At 43.7% G+C, this 20,825-nt stretch overlaps 2 protein-coding genes across 4 annotated transcripts in view; both read left to right on the forward strand.

Moving 5' to 3' along the window:
- Positions 1-3,240, forward strand: part of MTOR (mechanistic target of rapamycin kinase) — a 66,762-nt gene extending 63,522 nt beyond the window's left edge. For both annotated transcript variants that reach the window (XM_063353708.1, XM_063353709.1), the window contains 4 exons: positions 437-517; positions 841-921; positions 1,581-1,686; positions 2,240-3,240. In XM_063353708.1, coding sequence (XP_063209778.1) covers positions 437-517; positions 841-921; positions 1,581-1,686; positions 2,240-2,255 — 284 coding nt within the window. In that variant the 3' untranslated portion in view covers positions 2,256-3,240. The remainder of the gene's footprint in view (positions 1-436; positions 518-840; positions 922-1,580; positions 1,687-2,239) is intronic.
- A 650-nt stretch (positions 3,241-3,890) lies between these two features.
- EXOSC10 (exosome component 10) lies at positions 3,891-20,515 on the forward strand. Of its 2 annotated transcripts, XM_063353893.1 has the most exons (25): positions 3,891-4,073; positions 4,845-4,981; positions 5,401-5,524; positions 6,020-6,124; positions 6,547-6,712; positions 7,492-7,603; positions 7,896-7,971; positions 8,089-8,199; positions 8,632-8,775; positions 9,107-9,297; positions 10,042-10,198; positions 10,827-10,975; positions 11,292-11,342; positions 12,115-12,226; positions 12,703-12,753; positions 13,305-13,380; positions 13,545-13,666; positions 13,981-14,076; positions 14,708-14,782; positions 15,215-15,302; positions 15,459-15,532; positions 16,077-16,245; positions 16,725-16,786; positions 18,005-18,078; positions 18,663-20,515. In XM_063353893.1, the coding sequence occupies exons 1-25, from the start codon at positions 3,915-3,917 to the stop codon at positions 18,691-18,693; spliced, it is 2,712 nt and encodes a 903-aa protein (XP_063209963.1). In that variant the 5' UTR covers positions 3,891-3,914; the 3' UTR covers positions 18,694-20,515. The 2 variants fall into 2 exon arrangements, with proteins under 2 accessions (XP_063209963.1, XP_063209962.1); XM_063353892.1 differs by lacking the exons at positions 18,005-18,078; positions 18,663-20,515 and having other exon boundaries at positions 16,725-17,997.
- Positions 20,516-20,825: the final 310 nt, after the last annotated feature.

A 20,825-nucleotide genomic window follows, 5' to 3' on the forward strand; every position in this document is an offset into this window, starting at 1 on the left:
TATTAGTGGGCAAAACCTTGTAAGTAGTCATCGGACTGAACCGAGAGCTTTGCATTGAATCCTAGCAGTTGTTTGCTTTTGGACTGCAGAATAGGGACAGTGATTTGTATGGAGACCTCTACAAATAAATATATCTATTGGATTGTAATTTTAGTTTAATTGTATGTCGTTTCAAAATATCTTTCAATTACACTTTTATACAAAATGTTCCTAAAAGCTGGACCAGGCCTTTCAGTATGTTAGCAGGGGAAAAATAACGCTCCTGTGACATGCTTCTGTCAGTGACAGAGGTGTGTGGAACACTTGGTCACAGTCAAATTTGTTTTTCAAATGAGCTGATTAACAGTTTTGTTAATGTTTCCAGAAGAATATTATTTCACCTGTTTTTCAGCTTCACATTTATGCTTTTATGTTTTCATGGGTTTTTTTCCAATAGAAATGTTGGACAGTGTGGAATTGGGTGAGACAGCCCATAAGAAAACTGGGACCACAGTGCCTGAATCCATCCATTCCTTCAGTAAGTGTCATTGTTGTTTCTATACTGATGTGGGAATTGTTCTCAGATCAGAAAATTGCATCATGATCCAGATACAGTTACATGAGACGGGACAGATACAGTTCTCGTCAGCATCAATGAAGAATATAATTACCTGGGTTCTCAACTCATAAAAAAAAAAAAAAAAAACCCAAAAAAAGGTGATGGAAAATGTACCGCTATCTGGGTTTGTTTGCTCTTGAGATGGTATTTGTGGTATTTGGGAAGGCTGGATGTAAGAGCAGTACAAATGCTTTTATTGTGCAGATGAAGTCCTAATTCTCTTTTCTACTTCTGCTTTTTAGTAGGAGATGGTCTAGTGAAGCCAGAAGCTCTAAATAAAAAGGCAATTCAGATCATCAACAGGGTTCGAGATAAGCTCACTGGTGAGCATGTTTTTATGTTTATATAAGATAAATATCAAATCTGATGAGATGGATCAGCACTATCTTTAGTGTTTGTATTTTGTGTTAATCCTTGAAGTTAATACACTCTGCTTAAGTGGATGAAGCATTTTCCTGTTTTTGTCTAACACCTAAGTACTGGTGCCTGCATTTAGACACAAAGGACCCTGATTTGAAAAGTACACTAGTGTTTGTAACTAAACAGACTTCATATTTTGTATGTCTTAGCTTGTTAGTGGAAGTTGAATTTCTACCCTCCTGGATTTATAGCTAGAGCATAAAGTTGCGAGATGTTATGCTCCTGAAGTTTGTAAGAAACTACACACGCGCACACCCCCACCTGCCAAATAATGTACTTGAAGGGACTAGGACCAGGACTCCAGCTACTGGAAAGTTATCCAATTGTTTATCCATTATTTAGAGAAGATAACAGAAAGAAACCATAATAATTGGGAAAATAGAGTTCTGGGCTCTGTATGCCTTTACAGGTTCTCCATGTTTGGAAAATTTTGCGTTTTATATACTGTAAGGGAAGGGTAGTTCAAAGTCCTGTCGGTCCTTAACTTGCCACCCAGAAGCAAGTTATGTTATATGATTTGTGACTTGCATTTATGGGGTTTTTTCACCCTTTAATTTCAAAGGTCGAGACTTCTCTCACGATGAAACTCTTGACGTACCCACACAAGTAGAATTGCTCATTAAGCAAGCTACGTCTCATGAGAATCTGTGCCAGTGCTACATTGGATGGTGAGTTTGTCATTCAGCTAAGCCTTTGCAAAATTCTTCTCTGAATAATCTGAGCAGAGACCAGCTAAGGAAATGTCACTGGGGTAGGTAGGGATATGTAAGAGCCTTACCATGTGTGGCATCTGCTCCGGTAAATTTTGCAAGCCTGTGGCAGCGATCCCACGGACAGCCCTCTGTAAGAGAGCTGTTGTTGTAAGTAGGGACAGGGATTTTAGAACACTTAAATTGCAATCAGCTTGAACGCTTTAAGCATTTGAAATATGGCATGTGGTGGTCACTGATTTCAGGTACAGTGAAGAGCCACATGTTCTAAAGTAAACAAAGATGATTACTGTCACTTTCGAGAGTTAGCTAACGTTGGACTGTAGTTAAGGAAATGAATCTTTTTAGCATTTTTAAATATTAGTTATCTGGAAAGAAGCATGGGGATCACTGACAGCTTTTCCTATATGAAAATGGTGCCTAGTTAGTATGGAATCTCAGTCTTTCTCAGTGTTGCCTTTGTGAAACTATATGCAAGTCAGTGTTACTACAATGTCTCTGTTTTCTTTAGGTGTCCTTTCTGGTAACAGAAGATTCCAAAGTATCCACAGCCTTTTATTCTGGAGGCTTTTGCGCTCCAAACTTGCTCTTCTACAAACACAAACTGAACGTTGGACTGAAATACAGCCTTTGTCAAATATTTTGAAATGTAAATGAAAAGAGTTATTGTATATTAAAAGTTGGTTTAAGCCAATGTATAGCTGCTGTTGGAAAAATACAAGCTGTCTGAAACACAACACTTGATTTGGGTTTCCAGGACAGCGAAGACTGATTGTACCACAGATGTCTATGGTTCCACTTGGTCTTTGGGGAACTGGTGATCCATTGAAAATAACTATATACGGGTTTTGACTTACTTTGCAATGTAACTAAGTCATTTGCAGATTAATTATTGCCCTGGTCAGTCCTGTGGTGTGGCTGCAGTGAGCTCAGTGCGCTTGTGCAGGAGGCTTCATTTGGGTTTGGGCGTGAGCTGTACAACTGGAAAGAAAGAAAAGCAGAACTTTACCTTTTGTTTCATCCTGTTACCTTGTTTTCAAACTCGATTCTTGCCCCAGAATTGGAAACTGTACATGCTCTTGTTACACTAGTGCAGGAGTCGTGCTTCAGGCTAGATCGGGATATTGGTGCAGATCTGAGAATTGAAGTTCTCGAGCTGAGCAGAGTCGGGGGCCTCTATGCGGATTGATCGGTGGCAAACTGGATGCAGGGTACCAATGAAATACCACTTGGGAGCTTCCCGCGGTGTCTGGATTAAAAAGCAGTGTTGGGGAATAACTAGGGGAAGTTAGTACTTGGCATAGGAGGCAGACGGGGGGAAGAACTGGTCATAACTTGAAACAGAAAATAATGGTTATTAAACATGAGGCGAAGATAAAATTATGATTTATGAATTAAACGTATTAAAAACGATGCACAAAATACAACAGAGTAGCCACGTTTAGATGCCATGTTGTATTTGAATATTTTTGTGCCAATAAATTACACCAAAATGTAAACATTTTGACTGTTCTTGTTTATTCCTAAGTATACCTCTTAGGAAGAGACAGGGAAGCAGATTAAGATGTTATTTTTTTAAGTGTCCTGTTGCCATGGATTTGACTTGTCTTTTTCTGCTATAGTTCCCTTTTGATAGCACCTGGAGGTGAAACTACCAGGACTGAACGATGTCTGTCACTTGTAGAACAGAAACTTGACCATTCAACCCCTAAATTCTAGTTTCCAGCAGATGCGATGTCACCCGTGTGGTAAGAACATCAGCTTTCTTGGTCCTCGGGGTGACGGCGGCAGCTGGAGGGACAGCGTGGGGTGCGTGGCTTCCCCAGCCCTTCTGCGGGTGCTGTGCCCCAAAAATGGGGAACGGGGAGACGGCAGCCAGGGGCTTTGGGTGGCAATGTCCCTGTCCCCTTCCCAGGGCCTGCTCCGTGGGAAGAGGGGGTGCTGGCGGGGGCAGAGGGCCGGGGTCTCCCCCCCTGCAGCCCAGAGGGGTGTCCCTCCGCCCCCCCACCTCGGGGACCCCCCCCTTTCTTCCCACCCGGCGGCTCTTCCCCCACGCCGCCTGGGGGCGCTAGAGAGCAGCCCTGGCGCCCCCTCCCCGTGCGCGTGCGTGCCCGCCGCCCTTCCCCGCCCCTCCACCGTCGCCTTCTCGCGAGAGCGTCCCAGCGTCGCGTGTCTGCGGGGGCAAGATGGCGGCCGCCGCCGGCGGGGGGAGCGGCAGCGCGGCAGCGGAGAGCCCCGCCGGGCAGGAGGGGCGAGGCGAGGCGGCAGCACCCCCGGCGGAGGCGGAGAGGGGCAGCGCGGCGGCGGTGCTGCCTGGCTTCGCCGACGCCGACGCCTTCGTCAAGGTGCGGGACGGCGGGGCCGGGGGGAAGCGGGGCGGGCGCCGCGCACTACCGCTCCCGGCGTGCCCTGCGCTGCTCGGGGCATGGCGGGAGCTGTAGTTCTTGTCTGTGGGGGCTGCCGGGGGACCCCCGCTGATGTGGCCGCCACCCGTGAGGAGCTCCCCGCCCTGTGAGCGCTCGCGGGGGTGCTGGGGAGCAGAGCGGCGCCTCGGGGCCTGCCGCCGCCCCGGGCTCGGGCCTGCTGCCCAGAGCAGAGTCGTGTGAGGGCCGCCTCCCCGTGAGGGGGGGATGTTGCGGCCTCCCCCATGTGAAATGCGGAGGAGTCGGGACCCCCGTGAGGGCCGTTGCTGTGGCGATGGGCATCGCCCGTTGGGTTCCAGATCTCAGCACCAGCTGCACTGTGTTTGGCCTGTGCACGCCGCTGCTGCTTCCAAGAGAGGGGATGCCTGCCAGTTCTCAAGCAGGAAGCGTTGCAGGGGGCTTTTTATATTAAAAAAAAATAAAATAATAATCTGTGTTCCTGCTGATTTAACAAGCTTTCTTTCAGACCTTAAATACTAGACTGAGTTTTAAGTCTCGTTATTAAACTTTCATCGTTTTAAAGGCCTCCGAATAGGCAGTGTGAACTAAATGACTGTAAACTTACTCGTGTTAAAACGCTCCGTGATATTGTGTGTTAGAAACACGTGGTTCAAACCAGCTAGGCAAAATGCACTTCTAGCACGTAGTATCCCATACTGAAAAAAGTGCTAATAACATGGTATTCTTGCACAGTATGCTCTTGGCACAGTGGTAGCTGCAACAAAGGCATCTAATGGGCTTCCTCAGCCTGGCGATGAGTATGACTTCTACCGAAGCTTCCCTGGCTTCCGCGCGTACTGTGAAACACAGGGTGACCATCTCCTTCACTGGTAAGGATGCATTTGCTTCTCTGGGCCATTGCTAATAGCTTCCAATCCAAACTTCCTGTAGATAAAAAGATGTTTTATTTCACATACCTAATTTTAGATACTTTTCTAGCACTTGACAGTTTAAGTAACAAATTTAAAGAGGGCCTTTCATAATGATTTGGATAAAGGGCTGTACAGAGAGCAGAGGCTGATATAAAACGTGTTAGGCGATCTATTTAAGAAGTCACATTGTTCATAAGAAATTAATTCTAACAATACTTTGTAGATGTCTATTCACTACTCATATGATATTATCAACAGGTACTGTATTTGATTTATTTTCAAACTTTGAAGATGGAGAAAGTTGAAGAGAATTGGACAGTTTAGCATTCAGCATGTCTGCTTTTAAGTTGCTAATAGCTGTACTGTTCTTTTACAAGCATGAGCAAAGTGATGCAATACCATGGCTGCCGTAGCTATGTGAAAGATCGCAGCAAAGTGACAGAGTTGGAAGATAAATTTGATATGCTGGTTGACTCCAATGACATCATTCTTGAAAGAGTGGTAAGCAGATTATTTCTGGATGTTTTCTTGTAGATTGTTCAGTTTTCACAAGTTTTCTTTTCCTTGCAGATATTTGAATGGTAGTGCTTTTACAGTTACATTTAGTGGTTCCTCAGTCTGATGGTGTTCCTTTTTATTTTAAAAATATTTTCATGTGCTAGACTATTGGTCACAGCAACAAAGGCAGATGAGTTATGCCCCAAAGGGAAGGAAGGTAATATGTGACTTGTGAGGAAACTAAATACAGTTTGGCACAAGAACCTCACAACCTGAGAACAGATCTGTAAATTCATAGAGTAGGAACCTCTTCCTACCCCTGATGGTCAACATACTCCTACTCCCCCCACATTTGTCTGTCTCGTGTTGCTCAGAATTTGGGGGAAATGGCTATGGAGATATCCACCTGTGTGACTTTGTTTATTCAGTCTGACTAGAGTGGCTGAGCATGGTAATTTAACAGATGTTTGATTTTCACCTTGCTTTTCTGGAATTTAGGGTATTTTACTGGATGAAGCAGCGGGAGTGAAAAAAAACCAGCAACCGGTCCTCCCTGCTGGGTTACAGCCCCCACAGACGATCATTTCCAGCTGGAACCGCAAGGTGAGGCCTCTGCACTCTGTTTGATGTGTTATCTTAGCTTTTTTGCCAGCATCGGCACTACTGATTTGCCAGTGGAGTCGAGTGGTTAAATGTTCCATCACACTTTTTTACATGTCCTAACTCCCTCCCTCTTTTTTCCTTTTCCTGTTTAGTCAAACTTGGTTTTGGATTCTGTGTGCTTTCTATGGCCATTTCAGTTTCATGTATATAACAGTCTGTCCTTCGCTTATTCATATGAATTCAGGATCCTGATTCAGCGAACTTTCATTCTTGGGTTCTGGACTCACTGCAAAAGAGTGACTCACTTTTGAGTTTGGGGTGTAACTTTATTCCTCTGAATATTGGGTCAGGCTGAGTAAAAGAAGCTCTGAACATCTGTTAAGTCCTGTGAGTTTTACTTGTGGTTTACCTTTTTTAAACAGGTGGGAGAATCTCACAAAAGAACTCAATCTGAAACCTTCCGACTGCTTCATGCTAAGAATATCTCTCGACCACAGCTTAAGTTTCGGGAAAAGATTGACAATTCCAACACTCCCTTTGTACCTAAACTTTTTATCAAGCCCAATGCTTTGAAACCTTTGCCTGAAGGTAAGGGGTTTATTTTTTGTTGGGGTAACCTCTTGAGAGTATTTGACACAGATGTGCTCTCACAGTCTAGAGGAGAAGTCATTGACTGCAAGTAACAGCAGGAGATGTTGACCATTTGGGTGCAGTGAGCTCTGTGATGCTGCTGTTTACATACGTGCAATGTGAGCGTAGGTCAGCATACAGCATCTTCTTGTCGGTATACAGTAAATAATCTGTTCCAAACAGATACTCTGCTGCTTCTCTTTAGTCATGCATGTTCAGTGGTGGTAGAGTCACTCTGGCTCCAGAAGTGGTCTTGACTAGTCTAGTTCGCTTTATAGATACTTCTTTCTAATTATTTAGGAGTGCCAGGCGTATGGTTAGACCTACCTTTGCTTTGGGTGCTTTGTCAAAGCCGCCAGCGTAACATCCTATCTCGGCAACATGTTGTTCTGATGATGATGATTCATCCTTAGTCTGCACTGATGCAGTTGTACTTTTAGTAACTGGGAATGATTGACATATTTTTTTTTTTCTGAAGATTTTTTCAATCTCCTTCCAAGCTTTTGAGCAGAACCACCTTTCATCTTGTTTAACAGCAGCCTGGTAAAACCTAGTAACTGAGTTGTCATTGCAGCCAGAAATCTTGCCGACAGCAAAAGCTGCAGGTCTAAATTGTTAAGATTTTTGATACTTTACAATTTTAATAGGATCTTGTGGTGGGTGGAGGGAATAGAGTAGTAGGCTGGGAACGTGTTATGTGTGGGACCCAGTCCAGTTGTTCCATATTGGTTGTTCAGCCCTCACAAAAAGTGGACGGGAACGAAAGGAGCGGCCTGAAGACTTGGATGTACCAGCTGCTTTGGCAGACTTCATACACCAGCAGAGGACACAGCAAACTGAGCAAGACATGTAAGAAATTAAACTGACAGCAAGATTCTTGGAGTACCGTTGGTGAACATGCACTTGTATGGTCCCATCGTGCTGATGCTATTCATGTGTAACAGCTCTGCATGTGTTTGTGTCCACACACTATGTTGTGTGTGCTTTGCTTTAGACATCTGCAGTTATTTTAAACCTAAGCTTAATAAGAGACAAAATTTCTACTCGATAGGGAAACTGCCATAGTTCTCAAAATCTCTGTGTTCTGGCTGCATAAAGATGACTGAAATTTAGTCTGTGCCTGTCTTCCTAATTTCCACAGGTTTGCTCACCCTTACCAGTATGAACTGGAGCATTTTTCTCCACCAGATGGAGTTCTCAAGAAACCAGAACCCCAGGTTGGTGTCCACGTTAATTTACAGCCAGCTATACTTGACGAATTTCAGAATTGAGGGTGGAGGTCAGGGGTGGGAATTGACTGAGAACATACCATACCTAATAATTTGCTCTGCCAGATGTACAGGCCCATCAAGGAAACACCCTGTCATTTTATCACCACACTGGATGAGCTGGTAGATCTAAACGAAAAGCTTATGAACTGTAAAGAATTTGCACTGGACTTAGAGGTAATGAAATAGCCTTTTCTGTTTAAAAGTTACATGTGAACTGTTAGTACCCAGGATACCGTTGTGTTCTTCTAGTCTGTTTTGTGGTGTTCTCTTTCTCCTGCTTTTTGTACTTTCTGACATGAAAGGACAGTTCACGACCCTGACCTGTCAGATATTATCTAGAAGGTTGAATTAAACTGTGTCAATATTGTAAGTTTTCCAATGGTGGCACTGACTGCACACTTCATACTAAATTTATTTTCTTTCGATTCATATGATGTATTTTTATGTTACATTAGTGACTGCAAAGAGAAAACTTTGCTCATCCAATTGTCTTTTTCTTTAAGAAGTCCTCCGTTACTTTTTCTTCCTTCATTTGGAGTGCTGTTTGTTTTGTAGTATTACTTCTGTAATGGATCCTAGCTTACATCTCTCTTCCATGTTTTTCAGCATCATTCCTACAGGAGCTTCCTGGGCTTGACGTGTCTGATGCAGATTTCCACCCGAACAGAAGACTTCATTATTGATACACTGGAATTGCGCAGCGACATGAACATTCTCAACGAGACCTTCACAGACCCTGCAATTGTGAAGGTCAGCTCCCATATTCACCAGTTGACCACGAGAATACTTTTTTTTCTTTTTTTTCCCCTTAGTTTAAGCTTCATTATATTTAAAAGCATGCTGTGTGCTCTGTCTTGGTCACTTGGCTCTGCTTTCATTGTAATTTGTTCATGTGCCTGTTTCCTTGATGTAAGTGGGAAGTTACTTGCCAAGTCCACTCACTTAGTAGTTCTGCACTTAACAGTGAAGGACAGAGAGAAAAGAAATACAGTCCTAGACACATGAATGTGAAACTACAGCACTGCCAGCCTGGAGTAGAAATGTTCTTCATACAATTCACAAATTTTTTTTGATTTTCAAGGTCCTTCATGGTGCCGATTCAGATGTGGAATGGCTGCAAAAAGACTTTGGTCTGTACTTGGTGAACATGTTTGATACTCACCAAGCTGCTCGTCTCCTCAATCTTGGCAGGCATTCTTTGGACCACTTGCTAAAGCTGTATTGCAATGTAGATGCTGACAAGCAGTACCAGCTGGCTGACTGGAGGATACGGTAAAAATTGACCCCTTAAATGGGCTGGAGCTGCAAGGTAGCACTTATCCTTGTTTGTATTGTTAGAGCAGGAGCATGTTTCTAGTTGCAAGCCCCATAGTTGTAAGTTAGTCTTAAAGTGAACAAGCACAACATTTAGCTGGCTGTGCTTTAAGTTCTTTTATGAGTGTTACATTTTCCCGTGTTTCTTTAGAAAATGAGTTCTTTTGGAAAGACCAGGGAAAATTAATAATGAAAAGCTCCTGGAAAAGCTCACTTCATAGGAACGGTGCTGAACCACTGCAGTATTATGAAGAAAGTTAGTATTTGCTCCTCTAGAGCCCCTACAAAAGCATTCAGTCATCCGCACTAGGAAGAGCAGGATGCTGTTGGAGCAATAAGCTTGGCTATGCAGATGGACCCTGCATGCCACAGAGATCCCCGGTCTACTTTATGTAGGCTCTGCAGAGAGGGAAGAGTTATGACAATTACCATAGCAAGCAGTTCTGCCATCTGACTATAGTGCTGTAGCTACACAGCAATCCTGCTCTCCAGCATATGAACAAGATGCCATCTCAGTTGGAGAGTGGACAGCTTGTTACTGCTGTTGACCCAACAAATCCTTCAGTAAGAAAACAGAAGAATTTCTGTATTAGTTCTTAGTGTGTTTTACGTGCAGTTTGCCCTAATATGCCTTGCAAGAGCAAAGTGATGGCTTAGCGGGGCAACTGAAATGTACTAGCGTCATTTTGTCTCTTTTTCTAGCCCTTTGCCAGAAGAAATGATTCGGTATGCCCGTGATGACACTCATTACTTGCTCTACATCTATGATAAAGTGAGGGAGGCGCTGTGGGAGAAAGGGAATGAGCAGCCCACTCAGCTGCAGGTTGTGTGGCAACGCAGCAAGGACATCTGCCTCAAGGTAAAGCTTCACCTGTTGGATTACCTGGATCAGAGTATGGGCTTAGTAGGACAGAAAATCCTTTGCCTATTCTATATCTGTTGCGCAGACATAGGGTTTTTCCTCTGTGTGTATCTGAAAACAGCTGTATAAACTGTGACCCAGTTGCGTGCAGTCACTTGTTTCACTGCCTAAAATCCTTGGATTCAGATGCCCTCTTGCTGTTTTTTGAATGCTGGCACCCATTGGCCTCCTGATGCTTTCAGGTGTGTCTTTCCTAAGAGAGGTGTTACATTTCCAGTTCTACTGGACATTCCTAGAAGTTCAAAGCCTATGAGATGATTATATTGTGCCTGTGGAAAATGCCGTCTATGAAAGTAGGCCTTGTCTAATCTAGTAAATCTTGAAGACATTTGATGTCTAAAGCTGCTCCTGGAGTTGGTGAGGGTGGATTTCCCCTAAAAATGGATGAGATGTATATGTTTTTCAGGGATAGGATCCTACCAACACTTTAGGGTAAAAGCTCCAAAACATAATTTACTGGTCTCCTTTGTGTGTCTGGGAGATTCTGTCTGTCTCGGTGAAGCAAGGCAAACTAGAAAGCACAAATCTGATACTGACCATGAGTGTTTCATTTTTTCCTGTCCAGAAATACATCAAACCCCTCTTTTCAGATGAATCCTACCTTGAGCTCTACAGGAGGCAGAAAAAACATCTCAACACGCAGCAGCTGGCAGCATTTAGGTTGCTGTTTGCATGGAGAGACAAGATGGCGCGTCAAGAGGATGAGAGTACAGGGTAGGAAGTCTTTGTTATAGACGCTGACCTAATACTTCGATGAGTCTCTTGGATTGTGTCCCTCCCCTCACCCCCCCGCAAGGTGGAACCACTTTCTTACCTATAGAAATTAGTGTACTACCTCAGGTGGCTTCTTACACGGAAGTCCTGGTATGTTAGCACTAAATTCTTACAGGTATCTATATCAGCCCTAATTAATTTCTTTTTAACCGATTTAATCTTTTCAGACCTGTAATTGGGGCAGACGTGCACTCTGAAGGTATTTTTAAGAGTTTTTAATATTGTGTTACATTCACACCACCTCTTTGTGTTGTAGATACGTGCTACCAAATCATATGCTATTGAAGATAGCAGAGGAGCTTCCCAAGTAAGTTTTTTTCACCCTTGAGGAGTCTCATTTGATTTTAATATCTAGCAAGTCATTTCCTAGTGTGTAATTACTTCTGCAGTCAGTCCCTTTCTTCCAGCACTCAATACTGCTATAGTTGTTCAGTTTGGAAAAGAAATAAGTAGCAACACTCCTTCGGAAGGCTACAAACTTCTGAGAATGTATCTCTCTCTGATTTTATTCCACTAATAAAGCACATTCCTTTGTATTGCTCTATGTCACACGTTCCCCCTGAGATTCCCACAGTATTATAGGGCAAGAGAGGGATAAGTTCCTCCATAACGTTTATTTGAGGGGTTTTTTTTCAGTTCCTAAAAGAATTGGGCAGGGAGCAAGGGGCAGATCCCTTAAAACACCCTATTGATGCAACATTTTCCTCAAACACTTGACACTCATTGTCTAACATCCATACTTGAGAATAGTAAAAGTGCATCTTTAAACACAAATTCACTGCTGGGCTCAAATTCCGTAGATGAATTACGAACAAGGAACGAAATTAAGGTGGGGACTGACAGACAGACCACAGAAAAGATAAGTGAGAGGAGAGCTGAGTTAATGGTTCCTCCTTATCTGCACAAACCTGGTACAGAATTTTTCATCACAGAGAATAAACTCTGACAGATTAATCTGACTTGTCTTATTCTTTCACAGTCAGGACTGTGGCTATATCTGGTTGTGCGTCCTTTGAATGCAAATGCCTAAGATATCGGCCGTAAATATAGCACACTGAATTTTTCTCATCTCTCTTTAGAGAACCCCAGGGCATCATTGCTTGCTGTAATCCAATCCCACCACTAGTTCGCCAGCAGATTAATGAATTGCATCTTCTCATTCAGCAGGCCCGGGAGATGCCTCTTCTCAAGGTAGGAGTAGCTCGTACCACACAAGAGACTCATCACTTGCTTTCCTTAAGCCAGGGATTGCGGCTAAATGGTGACCTGTGATGATATGTATGCTGAAGTTTGCTTTTTGAACACTGTGAATGTGGTGTTCTGTAGTAGAGCTCAAAGATACATTGCAACTGTTGTCTGCTGTGCACTGGCTTACGGGCAGTGTGGTTTCCTGGAGAAGTAGAGCAGTAAAATGAACAGGGCGCAGTTGTCTGTCATACATTGCACATCAGGTTTGCCTGTGTGAGGAGCAGCTGGACCTTGTGGAATTTGTTGGCCATGTAAATGGATTCATAAATATTTTCAGCTAATGGTGAAGCAAAAAAAGCCTAGATGTAAGAGGTTCATTAGTTAAATGTAATAAATGTGTTGAAAAGGTTGATAAGGAGGCAGACCTAGAAGAACAGGGCAGGTGCATTTAACTGACTTATCTTTCTCTCCCATTCTAGTCAGAGATTGCTGTGACAGTCAAGAAAAGAGCACCTCTATCCAACCCTGAGGTATGGTTTACATAATATTTGTTACTTAACATCTTAAGCCTTAAACTTAGAAATAAATCTAGCAAAAGTCTGTGCTCTAGCAAATTGTTTATCCTCTCACATTTTATAGGTCTCTCCGCTTTAGCTTAATGTTAACTTTCTGTGCTAGACTCGTAATATTACCAGTTGTAAATTGGTATTTTACAAAGCAGCATAATAGCAGCACTTAAGGCTTCATCAGCAAACACTCTGGCTGCTGGTCCAGTTTCACGTGTGTTAGTCTATATTGACTGATCTGTAAGAGAAGTTTCAGGTGAGTTTCTAAGGCTGACTCGTTTACTCTCTTCATATGTATGAAGTAAAGCAGCTCCGTTAGCCAGTGGGTGTTTGCACAGATATCCTTTTGATGCCAGTTGCAATGTGCTCTGGCAGGTGAGCTATATTAAGAACATTCAGTCTCTGAATTTCACACTACTTGAATTTTCATTAATGTGTCTCTGCAACATGTTAAAACATATACAGATTCATAGAGTAGTGTATTAATGGGGTTTGTAATTTGAATCTCTCTGCAGAAGCTGGAGAATACCTTCTTTGGACCACATGACAGTTCCCGGATTCCTATGGATTTTCAGAACAACTCTGTCTTGGGTAATTTGGACTTAACCTAAAAACTGTGCTAATCATGACATGATTATTAGTGGCTTTGAGATGTGGAAGTAAGCAGCCCTGAAGATTTTTTTTGTTTAAATCTCATTACACGAAAGGGAGTAAAATATACAAGTATCTAATAAAAATTTTTTCTTTTCATGCAGAGCCTGCACCAGTTTTGGAACATGGCTGTCTCTTTTCAGACAGTGAGCGGACAATGAATATTCAGGATGTTCAGCCAGAGTCATCATGTCTTGTTGCTACTGCCACTGTCAGCATATTCAGTGTAAGCAACATGTTTGCGATAGTGTCAATATTTAAGTATTAGAAAACATACTCAATGATCTGATAAAACTGTGTGAGAGTGTCGCAAGAAATAGTAAGGTGTGACATGCATGGAAATGATACTGGCTTCCTGTCAAGCATATGGCATAACCAAGAGAACTGGATTAGGAGGCCGGCAAGTTAATTACATCTCTCTGGAGGGTTACTGCCATCAGTGGAGTTTCATGTAGAGAGAGAAATAACACGCATGAAAAGGCAGTAGCCAACCCAAAAGTTATTAATGTTAATATTTCTTCCTTTTTTTTTTTTTTTAAGGAATGTGATGAAGATGAAGGAAATGAGAAGACTTTAACCACTGCACAGCAGAAAGCTCAGCGTATAATGGAGTCCTTTGAAAATCCATTTAGAATGGTAAAAGTTCCCGATACATATTTGTAGTGGGACTCAGAAACTACCTAGTGCAGAGGATGCTCTGAGCTCGTTTTCCAGGCGATTCCGAAAGAGCTTGATACAGCATCAGCTGCTGCTCTTTTACTGGAATCGAGAGATTGTCCTTCTTGCAAAGCACGCACGTGTGGACTTGTTTTCAAAACAGATTGAAATGCCTCTTAGATATATGTCTTTCTGCATAGTAAACAGACTTCTCACTGTTCTTTTTTTTTAATCAAGTTTGAGGTTTTTTTAATTTGCATCACATTTTCATCTCTACTTTATGGCTAGAGTAAGGGAGCTGATTTTACTCTTCTAATCAGAAGAACAATAGCATACTTTGTAGTAGATTTGGAGTGACAAATTACTAGGAAATAACTTTTTCTGGTGTGTGGTTGTGGGTTGGGGTTTTGGGGGTTTTTTATTTAGGTTTTTCTTTAACATTTCTCTTGGTCGTAGCTATGGTAACTTTTAATTTTCCAAAAGATGATCTATCTGTGCAATGTTTCTTAAATATAAACTTTTTGATTTGGAACATTTTAAGTAGCATTTTAGTAGTGAGCTAAATGCCATGTGTTGTGTTTAAAGCAAAACATTTTTTTCCTCTCCACAGTACCTGCCTTCAGAACAGAACCCTGCCTATGTCTCTCAATCTGCGAAGTTTGACCCGTCATCAAAAATTTATGAAGTAAGTCTTGTGCTAAAATTTCCTGCCAAGTGGTACAAAAGAAACAAATAAGTAGATTATTTAGAAAAAGAATAGAAGTTTTGAGAAACTTGACATGTTTCTGAATCTGTAGTTCATTGTTTCTGTAGCATTCATATCCTTTGAAGAACCAAGGGATTGGAGACATTACGCTCTATATTCCATGTCTGTCAAAGCTGCAAACTACTACTGATGTCTGTATCTGCCTTTGTTCTCGTGGCTTGTTTGTAGCTCAGAACTTTTAAAGCACACGGTTTTACTTTACCTGGTGCAGCAGATCTTAATCTCTTTTACAATCCAATTTGATCTTTTGTACTCTTAATGAAGAACAGCGTGTGGTAGCAAGTTTATAAACTCACTTTTGCCGTAAAACTTCAAAGAAAGTGATCCCAGGTAATTTTTTTTTCATTGCAGATCAGCAATCGATGGAAGTTGATGAGTCAGACACAACCACAGAAGGAGTCCAAGGATGAAACAAAAAAGAAAGCAGCCCAGCAGTCAGGTACAGCCATTCTTTCCTTCCTCAATGTCTTGGCTAACGTGCTTTTCCCAATGCACATAGACTGTTTGACAAAGATTGTACTCTATTTGAGACTTGCTACAAGCTCCTGGGTAACTTACTCCTCCTTTTTAAGGTAATGCTTGTTTGTTTCCATAGCTGCTCGTGACCAAGCACAGAAGGTGTACAAAGAGGCAACAGAAAATATTGTGTCTGTTCGTCAGCAAGCTATGGTATGTCATTGAATTCTCTACTTCCAGCCTTTGCCCCTTTTGAGCTTCATAACACAGTTCAGAGTGAAACCCTGAGCCCTATAAGTCTGGAGTACCTGAATGACGGTCTTCTGGTAGCAGTTCTGCGATTCTGCCCTGTGTGCAGCAGCAGGCTGCTAGCAGCCGTGCTGTGCAAATCTTCACATCCCTCCATATCTTCAGCAGGGAATGTTTTCTGCACCTCTCTGCTCCTCACTTGCCCAGGTTCCCCCAAACCCGCCTGTGGGGCCACAGCAGATCTCAGCCTCTCGTATCCTGTGCAATGACAACTTGGCTTTTCCTCTGAAAAGTCCCTGCTGTGAGACAAAATAAAAAAGCTATTTAGGCCCAAAGAAGAACACAGTGTTTTCTCCCCACACTATTATTGCAACAGGCAATAGCTGTCACTGTGGCCCAGGTTCATTGGGCAGTTCATCTGCATGCTGACGTTCATGCCTACACAGAGATGTTTCATTCTCCTTTCCTGAACTTGTCCTTGTTTCTGTTCTGTGGGTTGCTTTCACAGCAGGAACAAGCTAATAAGAAAAGGGAGAGGGTCATGAGTGAAACAGGAACAGAGTTGCCAAAACAAGAGAAGAAACGGCCAAAAGCCTCCCAGCAACCAGAGGAGCTGGAAGCACCGAAGCAGTTTACCCCCTTTGATTACAGCAAGTCCAACTTCAAAGTGTTTGCGGGTAAGATCTGGATCTCTTGCGAGAGTGCTGCAGGGTGTGGAAAATGTTGCCAGCTGAGCCCCAAAAAGGCTGTGTGTGAATGTAGGTGCCAAGGCAGTGCAAACTGTTACAATGCACTTACCTAGCAGTGGGGAAATACTAAAAGAAATTAACTTGGGGAACGTACAGTCTGGCATCCCTTCTCTGATTTGGAAACAAAAATCGTCAGCCAAGGGGATTGTGGATTCAAATTTTGCTTCTTTTCTCTGTAGAGAAAGTCATCTGTTTAATTGGATCCCAGCAACTAGAAGGCAAAGGAGATTTGACTCCTTTGTGACAAAAAAAATCTATTAAAAAGCATCTCCTGCTCTTAAGAGACTGTTCTGGTTTTTAGCATGTGGGAGACTGCAGTGAAGCCTCCTTATCATCAGAGAAAAACCATGGAATGTGCTGTTCATTATGGAAAATTTTAGTGACAGCTTCTCTACTCTCTCCCTTAGGAAGCAGCAAATCGAAGCAGTCGCCACAATTCGATCCTGCCAAGCAAGCTTATGCAGGCAAGGTACGGGCATGTCATGAAGGAACAGAAATGTTGGTGATAGCACGTACTCAGCTGGGGACTCGCTGGGGAAGGAAGATGACTTTTTCTGGATCTGCAGAATGTTCCCTAACAGCACTTGGTACTGAGAGTGACGCTTGCAATCATGAGCTCACACTTTGTATTTTAGCCTCTTCCCATTCAGGAGGAGCTTTCTGGGGGCCCCTCAGACTCTCTTGTTGTTTCCCACCTCTTCATACACTGTTCACACCTACGCCCCCATATATCACAGGCATGACACTTAGGCCACAGCACAACACCACGAATTCCCAATACCATATTCAAGGTGCTCTCAAAAACCTTGGTCAGTCCAGTGATTTCAGGCCATGGCAGCTCTGTGTGTTGCCCACGTTCTCCACCAGGCAGTCATTAGGAAAACAGTCTCAGCTCAGAGAATTTGTATTTTATTTATTGCTAATTGAGAGATTGAAGAGAAGCAAGCAAGCATAAACAATCAAACATATACTTAGGGAAACCTGTGACCAGCACAGGGCGGTTCCTGTGTCATTGTGTCCCCCCTGCAGACCTGGGTTACCTAAACCCCCCGCTGTACACCCTGCATAGTGCCCATGTGTGGAGTGTTTGAGTGCTGATGTGTGATGTCAGCATGAAGTAATAGGGTGCCCGTGCGTCAACTCATTGGGTGCTCAAGCATGAATTTTAAGTTCTGAAGCTCATTTCTTGCATTTCAGCCTCTTTGCTGTGCATGCTGCCTTCCTGCAGATTTAACTGGAGGGCAAAGGGTACCAGCGAGCATTTGGATATTCATTAAAATTTGTATTTTAGAAGCTGAACAAGTTTATGCCTGATAGTGTAGGAAACCATTTCCTGTGCAGTCCTTTTGCTGTGTCAGTTAAAACTTTTTTTGGGAGAAAAAAAGAAACCGACGGGTGAATTTGGGACAACATGTACAGATCTTTCTGTCTAGAGGGGTAAGATTTGTCATCAGTGGAGTATCATGCCTAATGTCACAGTTAGACCAGTAGGACAGCACCTGTTCAGCTGCACTCTGTGTACAGGCATGTAAAGTCCTAAGACGTAAAGCTCACAGTGTAAATGAGCAGCATTCCTTGAAGTTGGAGGGACCTGACAGCACATGAATCTCATGGAATATACTGTATTTGGCAAGTACCTCACTGTGGTGGTGGTGGTGTTTTTGGTTTTTTTTTTCCTTCTGTGCAGAAATTTGCTGGAGCTAACAAACTTCAACAGTCTGGAAACAGAAGCATGTCCTACCTGGCGGGGAAAGCGGAGAGGTGTGTTGTCAGCCTGCTCTCATCGCTCTGGTGGAGTGTTTTCACGCCTGTGCCCCGGAGCTATGGGCAAAGCATAACTATTGTCCTCAATTGCTGTGGGAGCTTAAGCGCATGTTTAATGGGAAGAGGTTGCATCACAGTTTGACGTCAGTTTAAAAGAAAAAAAGAGGGGGGGGAAGAAAGCTTAGTCAGGATTAATGCAATCAAAGACAAGTCTGGCTGGGAGGTTTGAAATGTTGAGGTAAAAGTTTGTGTTAATAAATGTGGGAGTCGCTTTCTTGACCACAAAGATAGGTAGAGGTGGGGAGAACCTTTGCCTAGCTTGGGAGGAAGATAAATAACAGTACTGCCAAATATGAACATTCTTGTTCTGAATAGGTACTTAACGCGTAGTTTACAAGGCGTGATCCTTGTGTATTATTTAGCCATAAAGAGCAACACTACGTAAGGGCAGCCTTGGAGGGAGAAGGGTTCTGCTGCATCACGACCTTTTCTCAATAGAATCGTTGGAACCTATCGTAGGTTTTCAGTCTTGAGCGAATGTAGAGCAAGAGTTAAAGTCTTTCTGTAACTGTCTTTTGCAGGGGTTCCAGGCACCACTGGCCGAAGAGATAGTCCTTGTTACAGGACCTGTGGGAGTTGCTGCTGAAGAAAACAATAGTCAGAAGTATTGTCACCATGGGAAGGCAAATACCGGTCATTGAGCAGTTTTTGTACAGAAATGTTTTTAAACCCATTAAAATCCTTTTTTTTTCCCAAAAGGAAAACCATCTTAATTGATTTCACTTTTATTATATTCACATTGGGGTTTTTTCTAATTATACTCACAGTGTTGCTTTGTTTCTAATTTTGAAAGTTTATCTTGTGTCCTCAAACACAGTTAGGCTAAACTTGTCACTTCTTGGAGCTGTTTGAAGTCTGGGACCAGCATGTCAGTGGAGTTTGAGAGGAACCTCTTGGCATCTCTAAAGCCAGTGCAAAAATAAGAGAGATTCAGTAGATGTGACTCAGACCCCAGCAGTCCGGAGGAGGAAATAAGGCCAGACTGTATTTTATGTTAGACCTTGCTTACAAATCGAACTGCACAGCTCATCTCTTACAAGACAAGGTAATAGGAAAAAGTAGTGTGTTGCACTAGCAGTGTTTGTGTATTTTTAAGCAAAGATTTTAAGGAGGGGAAAAAAAAGAGTTGGGGTACTTTTTGGATCAGAGACCAGTGTCTCCACAAAGTCATAGAGTGAAAGCAGTAGCATTAGGTAGAAGGTAAAAGCACAGAGTGCAATATTGGGTTGGGGAAAGCCAGTGAGGTTCTGTGCTGCAACTGAACATCGGTACAGCTGTGCTAACATCTCCTGGTTTTAAATACCCGCAGTGAGTTATCTTAAAGTCTTTGTAAAAAGAGTATCAGGCCATAACTGGATGGATGGATGGCAGAGCTTATTCTAAATGCTGGCACCTGAAGGCTGTAACGCTGCCGTGAGAGAGATGAGCAGCATTCCCCTTTCACCGTGGGGAGTACCGAAGGGTAGGGCTGATGGGACTTTGCTTGAAGCCACGTTAAAACCAGTGGCAGAGCTCCTTCCTGGATTACTGGTCGCTGAGCTGACCAATGGATCTTGCTCCTCTTCCCAATGGCCTTGTCTCTACTCTGTGATTTCCTTTTCTGATGATTTTCCATTTCATGCTGGCAATGACAGAATTTACCTCTCTGACTGTTAGGCTGGGTGCGAGGACTGAGTGGGTACTGGTGAAAACTTCCCTAACCCGAAGCTTTCTTTTGTAAAGACTGTGACCAGGTTTGGGATTTTGCTTGCTTGTTTGTTTTCAGTCTCTTCACCTATTTCTGGGAAGTAGGGAGGGGAAGGGAACAGAGGAGCGTTTTTCCTCCTTAGGTATGTTGCTATGAGCGTGCCGGCCGAGCAGCATTGTAGTGGTAGAACAGAGTCCCTTTCTGCTCATAAAATCCACCGGCGTGGCTGAATATTGGAGAATGTTTTTGGAAGGAGGCAGTTAAACAGCAATTGTCTGTGAGTGCGTTCGCAGGGGCTGCCTGTGCCTGTCCCCTTAGCGTCACACTAAGGATACTTCTGCAACTTGAGGGATAACTAACTCTTACCAAAAGCCCCGTTGGCTGTGGAGACATTAAAATTTCTGTAGTTTCATTAAGACCTCTACTTAAAATTCCACACCAAGTGACATTTAAAGGATGATCGCAATTTTAGTCTGTTTCCGCTTTCCCTTACAAGTTGCAGCTTCCTGCCACGGGCTTTAACAACGCCTTTAATGGAAGCGACCAGCGCATCCCTGCTTCATTCACCTGGGTACACCTGCGGCCGGGACGGAGCCGCGGCACCGGAATCCCGCGGTTTGAGACCGTTTTGCCGTCGGGCAGCGGCTGTTCTGGGTCCGCACCGCCCGCTGGGGCGCTCCTGCCGTAACCCTGGTGAGTCCCCCCCCTTCACTCCGTTGCTCGCCGCACCTTTTTTGAGGGCGCCAGGCTCGGGAGGAATCTGCTTTTGACGTCTTAACCTTTAAAACAGCCAAACGAGACTTTTTTTCCCCCAAAAGCGGGGAGGTGCGCGGGGGGGGGGGCGGTGACGCGCCCTTTCCCCGCAGCGGGCGCGCCGCCCCACGTGGCCCCGGGGCGGGGGGGGGGGGGGGGGGGGGGGGGGGAGGGTGGGCCTGCCTACCCTGCTGGCACTGCGTCACCGCCGCCTCGGGCCAATGGGGGCGCGGCGAAAAAGCGG

This window comes from Chroicocephalus ridibundus, chromosome 16 (assembly GCF_963924245.1).
Source record: "Chroicocephalus ridibundus chromosome 16, bChrRid1.1, whole genome shotgun sequence".
NCBI lineage: Eukaryota > Metazoa > Chordata > Aves > Charadriiformes > Laridae > Chroicocephalus > Chroicocephalus ridibundus.

What these genes read in the sequence shown, in the direction of transcription:
- EXOSC10 (XM_063353892.1), top strand. Translation starts at nt 3,915, where the DNA reads ATGGCGGCCGCCGCCGGCGGGGGGAGCGGCAGCGCGGCAGCGGAGAGC. An exon ending in TCAGAACAACTCTGTCTTGG is followed by an intron (nt 13,381 to 13,544) that starts GTAATTTGGACT and finishes CTTTTCATGCAG; the next exon opens with AGCCTGCACCAGTTTTGGAA. An exon ending in CGTCATCAAAAATTTATGAA is followed by an intron (nt 14,783 to 15,214) that starts GTAAGTCTTGTG and finishes TTTTCATTGCAG; the next exon opens with ATCAGCAATCGATGGAAGTT.